The following is a 17,491-nucleotide window of genomic DNA, read 5'->3' on the forward strand; positions in this document are numbered from 1 at the left end:
TCTGTGAGCACAAAGAAGCTGTGTTCCAGAGATAGCCAAGGTTGTGCCTTGAGTTGCAGCTGTACTTGGTAATGTGTAAGACTCACCCAGGTGGAACTGGTTTTGAAGGCATGAAGGGGTCATGAAGAGCAGCTGAGGCTTGGCACTGTGAGAGGCCATGGAAGGCTACTGGTGAAGGTGAAGGTGCAGCCTCAGTTGTAGTTGACAATCTAGGACTGAAGGAGTCGTGCAAAGGAGTTGAGGTTTAGCACCGTGAAGATAGCATGAGGGGCTATTGGTGAAGCCTCGTTGCAGCAGAAGATCCCCGTGCATTGGAAATGCCATTACCAGGAACACCAAGAACAGCGGCAGTGGAATGGGTCAATCTGAGCTTAGAGTGAGTGCTACAGAGGGCAGGAATGGAGAAGTGACCCAAGCCCTTTGGAGGAGCCCATATCATGTGTGGATCCCAAACATTGGAACAAGAAACTGTAACTTTGACATTGCCTTGGATACCCCAAGATATTTGAGATGCCAGAGCTGTGGGCTATGTGCTGAGGAAAGCTGCTAACAGGGAGTGGAATCAGCCCAGGAGAAAGACGTTTGTTGCAATCAACAAAGATGAAGAAGGAGTTGGAGATCTGAGGACTGCTTTGACTACAGCCTTGGAGATGCAGAGTTTGGAGTTTGCCCAGCTGGTTTCCTGTCTTGCTTTGGGAATTACAGGTAAGTGACTGGATGAATCTCAGAGGCGACTTTGAACTTTGAACATTGTTGAAACTGCTATAGAGTATAGGGACTTTGGAAATGAAACTAAATGTATTTTGCATTATGCTGTGTTTAGGTATGGCCGCCATAGACTTATGATTGAACAAGCCTATGGGGCCAGGGAGTGGAATGTGATGGTTTGTATATGCTTGGCCCAGGGAGTGGCAGGATTGGAAGGTGTGACCTTGTCGGAATACTTGTGTCACTGTGGGCATGGGCTTAAGACCCTCACCTAGAAGCCAGTCTTCCACTAGCAGCCTTCAGATGAAGATGTAGAACCCTTAGCTTCTCTTGCACTGTGCCTGACTGGATGCTGCCATGTCCTTGCCTTGATGATGATGGACTGAACCTCTGAACCTGTACGCCAGCCCCAATTAAATGTCCTTATAAGAGTTGCCTTGGTCATGGTGTCTGTTCACAGCAGGAAAACCCTAATATACTGAGTGTGTTGCCTGTGTTGGTGGTCTTGGCAACTTGGTCATCCTTTGATTAACTTCCAAATGGAAGGCAGGAGCTCTTTCAATTAAGTCAGTTTCTTGAAGCAGTTATAGATTAGAATAAATCAATACTTGAAATCCTCTCTGTTCGAAACAGTCTGAGAAAAAATGAGGTGGAATGAAAACTCGAGCCTTGGGTTTGTGGTTGACTAAAAATAGGATACCCACAAATACAATGAGAGCCTAGAGTTGACTGGACGTGGCCTCCACACCCAAAGAGGACAGTGCTCTAGCTGCTAGCCCTGAGGCCATGACCATTCATGAAGTGACAAAATGCTAAAGGAGTCGCTCTAATGTGGGTTTGCATTGCGGGACGGGGCTTCACATGTGTGGCTCTAGTTCTATTAACTGTCCGCATACTGGAATCAAGTAATTGCCACACATATCAAGACCTCACATTAGCTGTGTGTTTTGTGGCTAAAATGGAGACAGGTGGACTGAAAGGGAATGGGCTTGTTTTATTTACAGCAGGAAGAATAGCATGCTGGGTACTGGGGGCAGGGTGGCAGTGGCCACAGTGGGGAGACTGTGAGAGAAGGGGCAGAGTGGGCGGCCTGAGCCTGCAGAGGATCGCTGGTTCACCTGCTCACCATGAGCAGCCCTCGTGCTGGGCAGCTGTGTCTCCTGTCAGCGTCTCTATGGTGTTTGGAAAGAGATTAACTTGAGATGACAGCTTAAGTACTTATTTTTCTCTCCCAACTCTAGCCCTGAAAATTGAAAGATCCAGAAATGCTGAAGGGTTCCAGAGGGTGGGAGAGAGAAATTACAGGGTTAAGTGCCTACTAAGGGAGGATGGGCGAGATTGGCATCATATCCTGCATGGCTCCAGACAAACTCAGTGCTCTAGGACAGGACAGTGCAGGGGCTGTGGACTCCCTTCTGAGAGAACTGTTCTGCTCAGAGCCAGGGCTTGTGCCCCAGGTTTTAAACCCTAGCGTGTTGGCTGTGCAAATGGGCTAACCTGGGAGGAGCCATGGTGTTTAAGATGCAGGCAAAGCAGAGCAGGTGTGAGATAGCAGCTCCGGCCTGGATTCTGCAGGTGTGTGGTACATGATGTCCACAACAGGTGCCCTGGGAGGGAGGCACTCCAAGAGCAAACACATCGTAACATTTTCCAAAGTGCCTGTGAAGGTCTGGATGTTTTTAATAGAAATATCTAATATTTAACTAAATTTCATAAGATTCTACCTAAAATTTTATTCTTTCATTTCATAAACTGACTTTATTGTCCATTTTGCCTTTTATATTTTGATTTATTTGAATATTTTATCACTATCGTATAAAAATGTGTATCAAACTTTGACTTTTTCAGTTTATATTTACTTCAATTTATATTTTGAACACATTATTTTATTATTGAATATATTATTATTTTAGATTTGTGTGAAACTTTCTTTTAGCCATATAAACTTTTTTTAAATGAAGGAAAACTTATTTTTGAAGAATATGTATTATGTCTAGATAAATTATCACATTATTAAATATTGGTGGCCCAATGAAAAGACTCTTAGATATGGCAATATTAATTTAACTCAGACAACTTTGATATTTGGCCATTTTTATTAAATACTAATGCTTTTAATGTTGCCCTATGACCAACCACTTGTCAAAGTAGAAGACAGGATACACTGGGTCTCAGCATAACTCCTAACTTCTACATACAAGCTGCAGGCAACATAAACTCTTCAAACTTCTACCTGAAACCTAGCAGAACCCAGCTAGATGCTGGGATGATTCCAAACATTTCTATGGTCAGTGAAAATGAGATAGGTCATGCTCACTGTGAAGAACAGAGACCCGGGCTGAATGATTGCAGGCATGTCTGTGATCCCCCACTTGGAGCAGAGGCAGGAGAATCAGGAGTTCAAGGCTAACCTGGTACACAGGCCAGTGTGGGCTGTACACAAGACTTTGTCAAAAAATAAGAACAAACAGAAATGGTCAGGGACCCTCACATAAGAGTTTTGAAGGCACTGAACTCTGTTTAAGAGCTAAAACTGAACCGAATGACACAAAATGAGGAAAATACAGGACTGGGGAGAAAGGCAACAAGGAAATGCTTCAGAAGGTGGGTGAGTGAATGCCAAGAGACGCCAGGTTAGTGAAAGTCAAGCCCAGGAATGTGAATCAGGAAGGGAGTTAGACATTGAAACACAGCGCGGCTTATACGCCCAGTGAGCCAGCTGTGAGCTGTTAGGACTGCACCTGACTTTTTTCCCATTGTTATAACTAAATACAATGTAACTCATAAAGAAGGCTGTTTATTTAGCTGACAGTGTGGGAGACTGAAAGTCCAGTGTGTCTGCGCCATGGCAGATAAAATGGAAAGATCACAGGTGAGAGATATGGTGCCAGGACAGGGAGGGGTCAGTCTTTCTCTCTTAAGAGTTCACTTGAGAGAACTCCCCAAGGACTCATGAGAGCTTCCTTCGTCCCTCCAGAGGACAACGTACCTACCAAGTGACCTGATGACATTCTGTTGTGTCCATCAAGGCTCCAGGGAGTTGGACCTGACTAGGGCAGTGAGGGTATGAAGAAATGACAAGACAGCTGCACATACAGACACACAAACAGACAGGATGCTGGACTGGGTTCTCAGATGGGGAAAACTCAGTGTGTTTTTTTATTGTAGCTCACAGAGAGGCAAGGTCACCACTCGGTCAACTGGGAAGCAAGCACACAGCTGGATCAAAGGGACAGGTTTAGACAGAAGAGTCTCTGTGGGGTCCCAGTCTTTTAAGCCATAAATACCTGGATGGGGGGCTATGGTGGACATTTCCTGCACACACTGTCCACACATGCACATAGATCAAGAGGGAACACTTTGACATTCCTCCATCGGAGGCTCTGTGGTCCTTGACTTGGCCACGCCCCAACAGCGCTCATAGACTTCACCTGCTCAGGGCTTCCTCTGCTCCCTCCCACCCCTGCAGCATTCCACCAGGCCCCACATCTCCACTTCCTAACATCATATAAGAGAGCGATCATTCAACACGTGAACCTTAGATGGGCGCCTTTATACCATATCCAAACCAATAAATGCTAGAAATAAATATGAAAAGTAGTAAAGCACACAGTCAGGAGGTGTGCTGTAACCAGCTGTGATGGTTTGTATATGCTTGGCCCAGGGAGTGGCACTGTTGGAGTAGGTGTGGCCTTGTTGGAGTGGGCGCGTCAGTATGCGTGTGGGCTTTAAGACCCTCATCTTAGCTGTCTGGAATCAAGTCTGCTAGCAAACAGCCTTCAGATAAAGATGTAGAACTCTCAGCTCCTCCTGAATCATATCTGCCTGGATGCTGCCGTGCTCTTTCATTGATGATACTGGACTGAACCTCTGAACCTGTAAGCCAGTCCCAATTAAATGTTACCCTTATAAAAAGTACCTTGGTCATGGTGTCTGTTGACAGCAGTAAGACCCTAAGAGAGAAGTAGATACCAGGGACTGGGTATTGCTGTGATAGGCCTGACCATGCTTTTGTTTGGAAGAATGTGGATTGTGGAACTTTGGATTTGGAAAGCAGTAGAATGCTTTAAGTGGGGCTTAATGGACTATCATAATAGGAATATAAAAGACTTTGTTACTGAGAGTGAGTTGAACTGTTTGGGTCTGGCCCAAGATGGTCCAGTGGAGAAGAATTTCAGTATGTGACCCAGAGACGGTTTCTGTGTTGTGTTGGGGGGGAAATGTGGTTGCTTTTTGCCATTGTCTGAAGAATCTGCCTGAGGCTAAGGTGAAAGATTTAGATTAATTGCTTTGAAAAAGGAAGTCTCAAAACAGCCTTGTGTAAATTCTGTTGTATGGTTACTAAAGTTCACTTTTATGGAAGAGCATTTTAATGAAAAGGAGCAAGCTGAGAAAGGAAAAATACAAAATATATGGTTCCAGGATTAAAGGGACACCAGGAGGTGAAATGGAACCCAATCCTGTATTCGGGATTAAATTAAACTGAGGGAGTAGTGACCTTGGAGCAAGATCCAACCCAGCTAAGGTTAGGTTCAGGCACTATAGTACAAACCTTTAATCCCAGGAGGTAAAGACAAGCAGATCTCTTAAATTCAAGGCCAGCGTAGAACAGAGCGAGTTCTAGGTGAAGAAAAATTTAAATCCAGACTTGGTGGACCACACCTTTAATCCCAGTCTTTAGGAGACAGGCATGCAGATCTCTGAGTTCAAACTCAAGTCTACAGAGCAAGTTCCAGGACAGCCAAGCTTAGGCAGTGAAGGAGCTGGAAAACAGAAAGCTGGCGATAATGTAATATAACAAGGGGGTCATGTTCCAGCCCCAGCAAACACCAGAACTCAGCAGCTTTGGCCACGTGGCTCTGGCTTTAGAGTCCAGAATAAAAGGGAATATTGTGACAATTGATGCTGGAACTAAGAAGTTAGTGGTGATTAAGAAGAGACCAGCACCACTGAGGTGACATCTTCTGGGAAGTGTTTCCTGAGAGCACAAAGAAGCTGTCTGTGTTCCAGAGATGGCCAAGGTTGTACCTCATGCTACAACTGTACTTGGTAATGTGTAAGAGTCACCCAGGTGGGGGTTGGGGATTTAGCTCAGTGGTTAGAGCGCTTGCCTAGGAAGCGCAAGGCCCTGGGTTCGGTCCCCAGCTCCGAAAAAAAAAAAAAAAAAAAAAAAAAAGAACCAAAAAAAAGAGTCACCCAGGTGGAACTGGTTTTGAAGGCATGAAGGGGTCATGAAGAACAGCTGAGGCTTGGCACTGTGAGAGGCCATGGAAAGACACTGGTGAAGGTGCAGCCTCAGTTATAGTTGACAATCTAGGACTGAAGGAGTCTTGCAAAGAAGTAGAGGCTTGGCACCATGAAGAGAGCCTGTGAGAGGCTATTGGTGAAGCCTAGTTGCAGCGGAAGACCCCAGGGTATTGGAGATGCCAATACCGGGGATGATCACCAAGAACAGCAGCAGTGGAGTGGATCAACCTGAGCTTAGAGTGCTACAGAGGGCAGGGATGGAGAAGTGACCCAAACCCTTTGGAGGATGCCAGATCATGTGTGGATCCCAGAAATTGGAACCAAAAAACTGTAACATTGATATTGCCTTGGAGATCCCAAGATGTTCAAGATGCCAGAGCCGTGGGCTATCTGCTGAGGAAAGCTGCTAACAGGGAGTGGAACCAGCCCAGGAGGAAGAAGTTTCTTAAAGTCAACAAAGATGTAAAAGGAGTTGAAGATCTGAAGATGGCTTTGATATCAGACATGGAAATGCAGAGTTTGGAGTTTGCTCAGCTGGGGATTACAGTTAGGTGACTGGATGAATCTCAGAAGAGACTTTCAACTTTGGACTTTTAACACTGTTGAGACTGCTATCAGCTATGGAAACTTTTGAAGTTGGACTAAGTGTATTTTTGCATTATGCAATGTTTAGGTATGACCCCCATAGACTTTTATGTTTGGACAAGCATATGGGGGCCAGGGAGTGGAATGTAATGGTTTGTATATTCTTGGCCCAGGGAGTGGCACTAATTGGAGGTGTTGCCTTGTTGGAACAGATGTGGCCTTGTTGGAGTAATTGTGCCACTGTGGGTGTGGGCTTTAAGACCCTACTCCTAGCTGCCTGGTCAGTCTTCCACTAGCAGCCTTCAGATGAAGATGTAGAACTCTCAGCTCCGCCTGTACCATGCCTGCCTGGATGCTGCCATGTTCTTGCCTTGATGATTTTGGACTGAATCTCTGAACCTGTAAGCCAGCCCCAACTGAATGTTGTCCTTACAAGAGTTGCCTTGGTCATGGAGTCTGTTCACAGCAGTAAAACCCTAACTGAGACATCGGCTGTTCTCAATATCAACAGATAATGTCAGAACACCAACATCTGTGGGTTTGAGTAAACAGCACAATGTGAGCTATGCATATGACTAGCTGAGTGAATGGGTAAAAACATACACATAATAAAATGTATTTACATGCACAATTAAAGCTGGCTAGTCGCTTCTCGGCCTTTTGGCTAAGATCAAGTGTAGTAAAGCTGGCTAGATACATAGAGAACAAAGTTGAATCAGCAACAACAGATGCTAGATATGCAGAAGTAATAGGGACGGAGAGAGAGTCAATGACGATTTAATAATAGGGGGTAAATGAAAGACAGGATGGATAGACAGGTCCAGCGCGGACCTTTAAAAAGCAGAATAGTGGAGATGTCCACTGGGGACTTGAAAAGGGAATGTTTATTTTTAAAACCCAAACCTGGTCTTGCTTTGCCTTTCTGACAAATAGTAACTGAAGCTGTGAGGTTAGATCAACTCACCAAGGAAAACAAGACAGGGAGGGGGGAAGACAAAGAGAAGGAGAGAGGGAGGGGAGGGGGAACTTTGCAACACATCTCCCGTTAACAAGAGGGAAACACCAGGGCAGATGGACCTGGTGTTCAGAAGGGTGTGTGGCAACACTGGAGTCAAAGGAATCTGCCCCGTTTGTGTTCCTGAGTAGGTGTTTCTGATAACTGCTTTGAAAAACAGAGTATAAATAAAAGTCTGTGGGCAGCGACAGAAAAAACAACACCCTTGTTTTCAGTACGACTGAGTCTGTCCTGCCCTGCCCACCAGGCGTTTGGGGATCCACTCAGTTCGGACTGGGTGACTCGCACAATTTCTTGTGGCTGGGACTGCCAGCACAGCCTGCCTTCTGGCCTTTCCCCTGACCGCTCTTCACTGGCTCCCATTGCAGACCCGGGCTGGGAGACAGCACAGCTGACACCCTCTTGTGGCACTAACATTCTTTTACTGGCACTGTGTCTGCACCATTTTGATAGTGTGAGCATGGGCGTTGCCACTGTTCACTTGGATCTCCAGATTCCTTCCTGGTGGTTGAATCGCCTGGGGGACAAAGCAGGAACCCAACTGCAGTTCACTCACTTTGGTAGTATGTCTCCTCTCTGCCACAGCCCTATCACAGGCAAGGAAGGACTGTGTGGCTGCTTAAGTGGTATTTAGCACTAGACACTGTGGACTGTTGGCAAGGAAGAACCGATAAGACGGTAAACACATTAAAATTCAATTATCATATTTTATAGGATGGTCATAATTATCTTCCTGTAGACCAATCCCAACAGTAATAACCTCTCTTGGGCCTATGACGTTGGCCAGGACTCTGCTGTGCTGACTTTTGGCCAGAAAGAACATGTAAAATGGTAAACACATTAAAATTTAGAGATCAAGCTCTCTATAATGGCCGATATTATCTGTCTGTAGATCAATTCTAACGATGATCACCTCTCTTGGGCCAGTTACTTGTTCTGTTAAAAACTGGGCACACACATTCACACAAAACAAAAAATGTCCAGGTCCAGGAGCAGAACCCAAAGTCTTCACATTCAGTCTCTGTGTGCCCTTCCTGATCACATCTCTCCTTGCCCTAGAAACAGTTGTAATAATCTTTGCTGCCCTTTATGGTTTTGCTACGTATGTATTTATCCTTAATACTGTAGTTTACAGAAAGCTCAAGAACTCACAAAATCATCCAGCACTCAGGAGGCAGAGACAGGTGGATCTCTGTGAGCTCACAGCCAGCAGGGTCAACGTAGTGAGTTCCACCTCTTCAGCACTGGGATTAAAGACATATTCCCACCACTACCACACCTTCCTTTTTTTCATTTGAGTTCTGGATACTGAACTCAGGCCCATTACTGTCAGACTTCTTAAAGTGGTGCTTGGTCTGACCAGTGACTAAGGGTGCTGTACTGTGATCCTCGGTTTCAGGATCAGTGTAGATGTCAGTATCTGCAGATACTGCTGTGGTTACAGTGAGGACATCAGTATCTGCATGTATTGCCGTGGTTACAGTGAGGATGTCAGAATCTGCATATATTGCTGTGGTTACAGTGAGGGTGTCAATATCTGCATGTACTGTCGTGGTTACAGTGAGGACGTCAGTATCTGCATGTACTGTCGTGGTTACAGTGAGGACGTCAGTATCTGCATGTACTGTCGTGGTTACAGTGAGGATGTCAGTATCTGCATATATTGCTCATTTGTTCAACAGTGCTGCATCTGTCTACTGCACCTTAAAAATAGGTTTCTATTTCTTACTGTTTATAGGTGTATCGAATGTCTGTGTAATGACTTGTCTTTTCTATCCATTTTATGATGTTGATTGGTTTTGTGCAGATGAATTTGTGTCTAAGAAAAAAATCTTTTCGAGGTCGAATGCATGCAGTACACACATGCATACAAAATGATACATTTTTAAAAATTACTTTTCAGCCCCCAAATCATATTTTCTTATACAGATTCACCAGAATCTGGAACAGACACTTTTTTGTGATATTGTAAAGGCACTGAGGAACATACAGTGTATAATGTATGCTGTCCATAACCACGTACGTTAATCCATCTACAGCAAAACCCGTTAGTTAAGTGATAAATATAAAGAGTTATCGCATCATTTAGCTCTGTCTCTCCCTCCCTTCTTCCTTCCTCCTCTCTTTGAAATCAATGAGTTCCAAAGAGTTTGGTATTTCAGAGTTTGGTAGATTCTGTAACTAGTACAAATTAACAGTAGCAAGACTACAGGTAAAATCTAATTAGTAAAGGTCCAGAGGAACCTCCTGGCGGAACTGGCTGGAGTTTGTCTGTAGAAAGATTTTCAGTACACATTTAAATTTCTCACTAGCATCATTATTCATCCATCTCTCTGTTAATCTGTACACTTGGCTAAACTTTACTTGCTCTCAATCGTTTTTAAGATCCTCTTTCTTGTCATCTACCGTGCTAAACCTCTTTGGTTAAATTGCTACTGTTGTTAATTTCTCTCACCAAATGTTTGTGGCTTTTTTTTTTTTTCTCAAAAGACTCAACTTGGCTTTCTAATCCTAATGTTTGATACAGTTGTGTGTTAGTACATTGGCTCCAGACTTGACAAAAAGCAGAATTCTGGCTTGCTTTTTACAGTGTGAGTGTGGCATGGTGGTCAGTTTCCAGCTACCAGTGAATTTTTGAACACTGAGTCGGGAAGGGATATAGAGAGCCGTGTCCGGCTGTGAACACCACAGCTTTTATTTCCCATTTTATTCATGCCTGCTCCTGATGTTCCTATCTGTGGTGCACAATCATAATTGCAGCCATATCGATAAAATATATTTGCATTTTCAACTTAACTCATCTAAGACTCTGTCATCCTTTTTATAGCCATCAGTCATATTTATATAATGCTCTACCTTTTTTTATAAACTGACATTGATAAGGTAAAGCCATTGCTGATATGGTCCTTAGACCCCTATATATAGCAGTGCTTAGAATCACACTGCACACACTCTGAAAACCTACAGAGCTGTGAACTGGAGCTGCTGGGGTGTGCGGCTGGCTCTCCTGGACTGGTTTAAGTCTTCCTTAGAATGGCCGAAAGGAAGGTACAGGGAGCCTCCTGCATGGCCAACCTCCGCTTCACCCTCACCCGGAGTCAGCAGTCTCTGGAGAGCTATCTCCTTCTCAACACACAGAGGAGGGAGCATGGTGCCGGTTCGGTCTCCTCCGCCCACTCCGAGTCCCTCCTTAGTCAGTCTGGGCCACCACAATCACGAACGGTTTTTCCCCATGGGGGCAGAGGGCGGTACCAATCAGACACTAGTTTCCGTCCACAGGCCACGCCCCCGGGGCCGGAAATTACCCGACAGGGAAAAGGACGCAAACGGAAGTCCCGCCCTCCAATTTGCAGACGGTGGCCAGGACCGGTCAATCCGTGGCAGGCACTTTCGCAGTGAGTTTCCCTGTGTGGTTGGTGGACCTGCAGGGCGACAGTGCAGCACGCACAGTCCGCACCGCGCTCCCACGTGGGCTGATCCCCGGGTCGCACGTCACGTGGCTCCCCGCGTGACCCCTGCAAGAATGGCAGCCCCGTCCATGAAGGAAAGGCAGGCGTGCTGGGGCGCGCGCGACCTGTACTGGCGCTGCCTCGACGACAACGCAGAGGACGCGGCCCGGTGCCAGAAGCTGAGGAGCTCGTTCGAGGCCAGCTGCCCCCAGCAGTGGGTAAGTCCCGCGAGGCTGCAACGCGTCCCTGTGTGCACCCTCACCTCAGGGTAGGTTTTGAGGGGCAAGGTCACGAGTTGGAAGTCACAAGTTTGACAGTGCGCTATCAGACTCTAGAGGACATAGTGGTGCAGTGCTATGACTTTGCAGGCGTCCATAGTCTTTCGGTCTGGCTCATTTAGTATCAGTTCTCTGCTCTCTTCACCTTGTCCCAGCCTCTGTCACCTATAAAGACTGAGAGGTGTGTCCAAAGACACCTGTGTGAGAGGGCGGGGAGGAAATGGAGGATCATGGGAATATGTTCTGAGGTAGACCCTTGGATTTATTCGCTAGGACTTTTATTCAGCCTTGGAAGAAGGTCTTGCATCCAGATTTATGCAGCAGGAGCCATGCATGAGAGGAGAAACATTTCTCCAGGATGAGGCAGCCACCGTAGTGGAGAGGGGATTCGAACTAAGGTCCTGAAGTTCATGTGTACTCTGCTGTACAGCGGTCCGTTGAGAAAGATGTGGGTTTGTGGCTGTGCAGGGACAAGAGAACCAGGGCTCTGGGTGGCTGGTGCATCCACAGGTTCAGAAGGAGAAACATCCCAAGAGGTGCTGAGTTCTGGGCAAGTTGTTGTCAACACCAAAATACTGCTCTCACCTCAAGGCTAGTCTGTTTTGTAGCCAAATATGAATGATTGGCTCGGGAACAGAGACTGAGGTTTTCTCCAAATACCATATGGCAGAAGTTTCACGCTGTCTTATAGAATGTAACAGAGTGGAAAACCACCTAAGTTTGTTACAGCAAAGGAAGAAAGTCTGCTGTGTGGTGATCTTCTTAGCCTTCTGGTTGGTGGGAGCTAGTGGTCTGTTAAAACATTCCAAAAGGGTTCACCTGTCCCCAGGGTGTTATGTCAGTTACAGAAGAGGACAAGAGATTAAGAAGACTAAAGACAGACCGGGCAGCCTCTCTGTAGTCACTCAGGTTCTGATCAGTAAGTCAGTCCTATAGAAGATCCAATGTAAGGTATGGCTCACCCCGCCCCATTTAAATTGGGATGGAATGCTTAAGATAAATTAAGTAATTAATTTAAATGTAATTGTCTCTTGGGGCATTGATGCCTGTCCCAATAATAATTTGTCACAAAATGTGAGGGATATCATACGCTTTTAAATCTTATATCCTTTATATAATACCCATTCTAGTGCAGTCGGTTCAAGACTGACAGATGGAACAGATTTATGAATACCTTGTCAAACACAACAGAGGGTCAGAGGCCATCAAACCAAACAGACTTAAAGGGAAGGAGGAGGCTTCAAATGAAGCAGTGTTGTGACAGGCTCAGTGGAGCTGTATACAGTTTCTCACCCACTCTGAACTGAGGTCCCGCTTCCCGTGAAGTTAAAAGATTGAACATCTTGTTCAGAAACTATGTTTGAATCCTACACTTGGGTTGGCAGTCAGGGGTGCCCCTCTGTGAAGGTACCTTAGATACGCTGAGCAGGAGGATGTTACATTCTTCCAGATGGAATTTTAAGGAACAAATCTGCCTGTTATGCCAGAGAAGAGGTTTCTCGGTGAACAAGAAAGTAGTATTCAGGGAGGGGGTCCATTAAGACATACACTGAAAGCTTTTAACAAGAGCAGCATTTTCTAGTCTGACTATGCACATGTGAGGTATCCCACATTTGTCTTGTCTACAGGTGCATAAAACTGTTTCATAAGTTCCCAGGATGTTTGGAGGCTAAACAGGGACGCTAGCCATGAGGAATAGACTCACGGTTCTTCAGGCTTCTTAGAGGCTCACTGGATCCCTGACTCAGGATTCCAGAATACAAACTACAATCTCCTCCAATACCATTGATGCTAAATAACGTGTTACATTTACACCTGTGTTTTTTGCTTGCCTAAGCTGCATAACTTGCTCTAATATCAGGCCTTTTTATCTCAATAGATAAAATATTTTGACAAAAGAAGAGACTACTTAAAATTTAAGGAAAAATTTGAAGCAGGAGAGTTCCAGTCTTCACCGTCGACTGAAAATTCCTAGCCCTCTTTCTGGACTTTCACACAAGTGGTAATTATTCCTCTGGACTTTCAGAAATGATTCCCGGGCTTGAATCACACAGTGCACGTCATGTTCTCTATAAACAAGTTACTAAAATGGTGGAAAAAAGCATAAGATCTCATCATTCAAACTATGAAGGACTGCTTTAATTTAGTGAGGGATCCATTTTAAGAAAAAGCATAAAATTATTATATAAAAAGTTTATTATAAAAAATACATTGTTCATCTTCCTTTCCCCCTTTGGAATAAAAGCTGAATAGTAAGCGAATATAGTTGCACATCAAGAAAATATAAACTAAGATAGGTTATTATGTGTGCTTCTGGCAGTTAGCATCAGAAATCACACAGTGAAGTTGGAAGAAGCCTTAAACTAATAGAGGGGTTATAATAAAACATTGTTTTCAGATGTGATCAAACAATACCTGGATTGTTACCTAGTTCAGTAAGACAAAGGAGAAATAAATATGTAGATTGGGAAGGGAAAACTGGGTCTACTCCAGGATGGTTAAGAAAACGCCTAAGGATGGGCTCCTGAAAGTGTAACAGTAACACACAAATGTGGAGACAATACTCACAAATCACTGATTTCCTGAAGAATTTGAATTGCAAAAATTAAAAAAACCCTCATGGTTCTTAATAAGAAAATTCCTGTTTAAAAAGTGGTCAAATTGTGTGATGTACATTTCTCAAAATTCGACAAAAGACAAATATCTTAAAAGATCCTCCTTATCATTCAATATCAGAATGGAAATTAATGCCATACTGATACGTCACAAGATACCTGTTAGAATGGCTTAAATTAAAATCTGACAATACCAAATGATGACAAGGATGCAGAACAAGTCACTCTTGGTGATACTGTAAACTGGGAAAGCCCTCTGCAGAGGTTTTCTGTCAAACATGCTGACCTTTGACCCACCAGCCCCACTCCTAGGTACCCTCAACCAAATGAACTGGAAGGAAAAGCTGCAGCATCACTTAGTCACGTAAAACCGGATCCCCGTGGCAGGAGAAGGTATCCCCAGCGATGGATGGAAAACTGACAACACAAGCAGACACCTGCATGAGCTGGGAATGCTCTGGGCTTCCTGTTAGGAGCCAGTCCTATAATGTCAGTCATCTCATCACTGGAGCGGCTTCTGGCTGAAGTGGGGTAGAGATGAAGTGGTGGCCTGTCATGAAACACTGTTGTAGATCAAAGCCTCAGGAGAGAATGAACAGGCAGTGGACTCTGAAATTGGAGTATTCCTGTAAGGGTTCCAGGGACAGCAATTCCTTGCAGGATGATAAGGATTACCATTAAATGCAGCTGTCTGAACAGGAAGCCTGCTTGGGTTAGCTCTTGGCTTCAGTAGGGATTCACAGGAGTGGCTCGATGATTACAGTCCTCAGAGACAGAATTCCAACCACCATCAGAGCACAGTCGTATAGGGCAAATCTCACGTAAACCTAATGAACAATGTGGGCTCAATTCATGGCTTTGGCGATGAAGCCTAGGACCCTCGGATAAAGAACATCATTGGAGCTGATTCACATCTTGCCTTAAGTGTTCCCTCTCTCAGCAGGAATACACAGGTACCTACCTAACAGCAGGGAGAGAGGCTGCTGGCTCTCAAAACCTTCCCTCTGCCTCAGCTGCTGCTTCAAAACAGAAGGACATAGGTGCTCATAAACAACAAAGTTAGTTATGCCAGCCTAACAATACTGGTTTCTAGGAAGAACATACCTTAAAAATTCCTTTTTAAAAAACTCCATAAATGTTTAAAATACTTTTAAAATGTTAGCTAAAAAGGGGACAATATATAGTGATATACTTTAAGGCACATGAAAAGGTTTTGGCATTGAGGTGCAAGGTTAGAGACATGAAGGTAACCCCAGGACCTCTCAGAATATTTCGTTAGTCCAGATGGTTGTAAGTCACCATCCATAGCACCAAGAGAGATCGAGGGTGAGGCCCAGCCTTCATGACGGTGGCCCTGCACACCCGAGCAGCTGCTGTCTGGTGTACTCCCAGATCAGCAGAGCCCCGCTCACGTGCACATTTAGTGAGCGGATGATGCCCTGCTGAGGAATCTCCACACACACATCCAGCTGCTGGATCAGGTTGACTGGGATTCCTTCCCGCTCGTTTCTGAAGAAGAAAAATAGTTAAGACAACTTAGTTTCCCTGTAATACAGGGAAGTACCTTTTACTATTTTTTTTTTTTTTTTAGGAGTCCTGAATGTTACTATTGGAGACAGATAAACAAGTGAAGCCAACCTGGGTTCCAGTAAGTAAGGGGATGACAAAGACAGGCTAATGTCATGTTTACTAGTAAACAGCCAGGTGAGAAAAGGAAAACCAGGGGATCCCCATAAGTGTTATAAGCTCACCAGAAGCTGTGTGACAGGAACCTGGGTACATCATGAAACAGCCTAAAGAAACATGAACCAGGGAATCGGCTTACCCCAACAGCAGCAGTGACTTCTCAGGGAAGCGGTATTGGGCCAAGTCTGAGCTTTGTGCTGTCTGCTCCACACCAATGACAGTGTAGCCTTCCGCCTTTTTCTGCTGCAGATAATCCATTAGCTGGGATGGCCTGACCTTCAGGGCAGTTTTAAGAGCAGAATATGAAATCATTCCATTGTGAAATGAGAAAGCAGACAGAGCATTAAAACTCAAACCGGACCTGTCAAAAGGACTTTGAATGAAAAGCAGGACACCAGACGGCATCAGGAAGATTCCCCCTCCACAGTACAGACTGCTGAGGGGTAGCTAAGGGAACTACCACACCACTGCAGGTCACAGACCAAACCTCATGGAACTCAGGACTAAAGGATTACACTGAGAAACTGGCACAAAGACACCGTGCTGAAACATTTTCACAAATACAGAGTCTAATAAGCGACTTCCCACCTACCTCCACCAGAGGAAGCCACTGCTCTGCAGAGACACTGAGGTGCTGGAACTGTCTGTCACTGACACACTGAAGACTACCGACGACAAGTACGGCAGCCCCGAACACCTCACAGGTCCTGCACAGCCCTAAAGAGAATGGCCCGTTACAAAGACTGTTTGTTTCTAGCATGTCACAGTGTTCACGGTGTCCAGCCTTTCCTCTGAGGACTGTGTGTGGAACAGACAGCCACAGAGGGTAAAGGCCTTACCTCCTAGGTTGGTTGGCTTGTCGATGAGGGAGGCCACAACGATCAGTCTGCTAATGGATTTTCCCAGCTTGGCAGCCCGGTCCTGAAACTCAAGCTCCAGGTCTGAATCCAGAGCACTGTGTCCCCACGGGATGATTTTTTTCTGGACATCAGCCCACTCTGATTGGCTATCTGCTTCACCCAGAGTAGAACCTGAGAAGAAATAATAGTGCCTCTAGGTAACTGCCCAAGTCAATTCTCTTTGCATCTTCAGATGTATTTTTAAATATTCTTTTCTTGTTAACACATGTATACAGCCTGATTGTATGTATATGCACCACGTGCATGCAGTGCCCTGGAAGACCAGAAGAGGACATTGAATACCCTGGAGCTGGGGTTACGGGTGGTTGGGAGCCACCTCATGTGGATGCTAAGAATGCAACCGGTTAGCTGCAGTCTGTACTCAACGTCATGTCCTCACAAGGGTCTCTCAGCCCTTGGTGCACTCTCCACTGGGCTGGATTTACTGGGGTTTTGCTGCCACTGTATATCTGTGTGCAACTGTCTGCTGTTAAAGAACACAAGCCGTGAGAGGGAACTTGTCCATGTCTAGCACATAGGATACCCACAGTGAATCCCCATCGAATAGATGAATAGATTCAAGGTGATCTGTCCAAAGACTGAACCATCTCTGCTTTTCATAGAACTGTACCCAGACAAAATAAACTAAACCATGAAGTGGGACTGGAGCCTGCAGCTTTACAAAAGTTAGGAGGTGAGGGGATATGCTTGTCATGGTGTGCACATGGAAGTCAAGTGACATGTGAGAATTAGTTGTCTCCTACCATGTGGGTCAAACTCAGGTAATCAGGCTTGGCAGCAAGTATCCACCGAGCCATCTCGCCAGCACTGGAGGCTGCATTTTTAATAAGCTAAGTACTGCCTGGAGACATGGAGGACCTAAACAGCAACAGTCGGGGCTGGCAGGGAGTGGCTGGGGAGTTGGGGAAAAAAACAGCAGCAGCAGACCAGCAGAAGAAATTTACAGAGTAGGCAGGTGTGGAGAGGGGGAAGCCCTGACTTACACTGT

General features: G+C 45.2%; 2 protein-coding genes across 2 annotated transcripts in view; one reads left to right on the forward strand and one right to left on the reverse strand.

The window, feature by feature from the left end:
* Positions 1-10,881: 10,881 nt before the first annotated feature.
* LOC116886084 (cytochrome c oxidase assembly factor 6 homolog) lies at positions 10,882-17,148 on the forward strand. The gene is made up of 2 exons (XM_032887404.1): positions 10,882-11,222; positions 13,162-17,148. Exons 1-2 carry the CDS (start codon positions 11,079-11,081, stop codon positions 13,255-13,257), a joined length of 240 nt encoding a protein of 79 aa, XP_032743295.1. The 5' UTR covers positions 10,882-11,078; the 3' UTR covers positions 13,258-17,148.
* Positions 13,461-17,491, reverse strand: part of Tarbp1 (TAR (HIV-1) RNA binding protein 1) — a 49,680-nt gene continuing 45,649 nt past the window's right edge. Inside the window, exons 27-30 of the mRNA XM_032887405.1 lie at positions 16,423-16,614; positions 16,176-16,300; positions 15,723-15,859; positions 13,461-15,406 (exon numbers count right to left, since the gene is read on the reverse strand). Coding sequence (XP_032743296.1) covers positions 15,238-15,406; positions 15,723-15,859; positions 16,176-16,300; positions 16,423-16,614 — 623 coding nt within the window. The 3' untranslated portion in view covers positions 13,461-15,237. The remainder of the gene's footprint in view (positions 15,407-15,722; positions 15,860-16,175; positions 16,301-16,422; positions 16,615-17,491) is intronic.

The sequence above is a fragment of the Rattus rattus genome, chromosome 17, assembly GCF_011064425.1.
Source record: "Rattus rattus isolate New Zealand chromosome 17, Rrattus_CSIRO_v1, whole genome shotgun sequence".
In the NCBI taxonomy this organism is placed as follows: Eukaryota; Metazoa; Chordata; class Mammalia; order Rodentia; family Muridae; genus Rattus; species Rattus rattus.

Excerpts from the sequence above, each read along its gene's own strand:
- LOC116886084 (XM_032887404.1), top strand. The coding sequence starts at position 11,079 with ATGGCAGCCCCGTCCATGAAGGAAAGGCAGGCGTGCTGGGGCGCGCGC. Across the intron at positions 11,223-13,161 it reads CCAGCTGCCCCCAGCAGTGG|ATAAAATATTTTGACAAAAG; the intron begins GTAAGTCCCGCG and ends TTATCTCAATAG.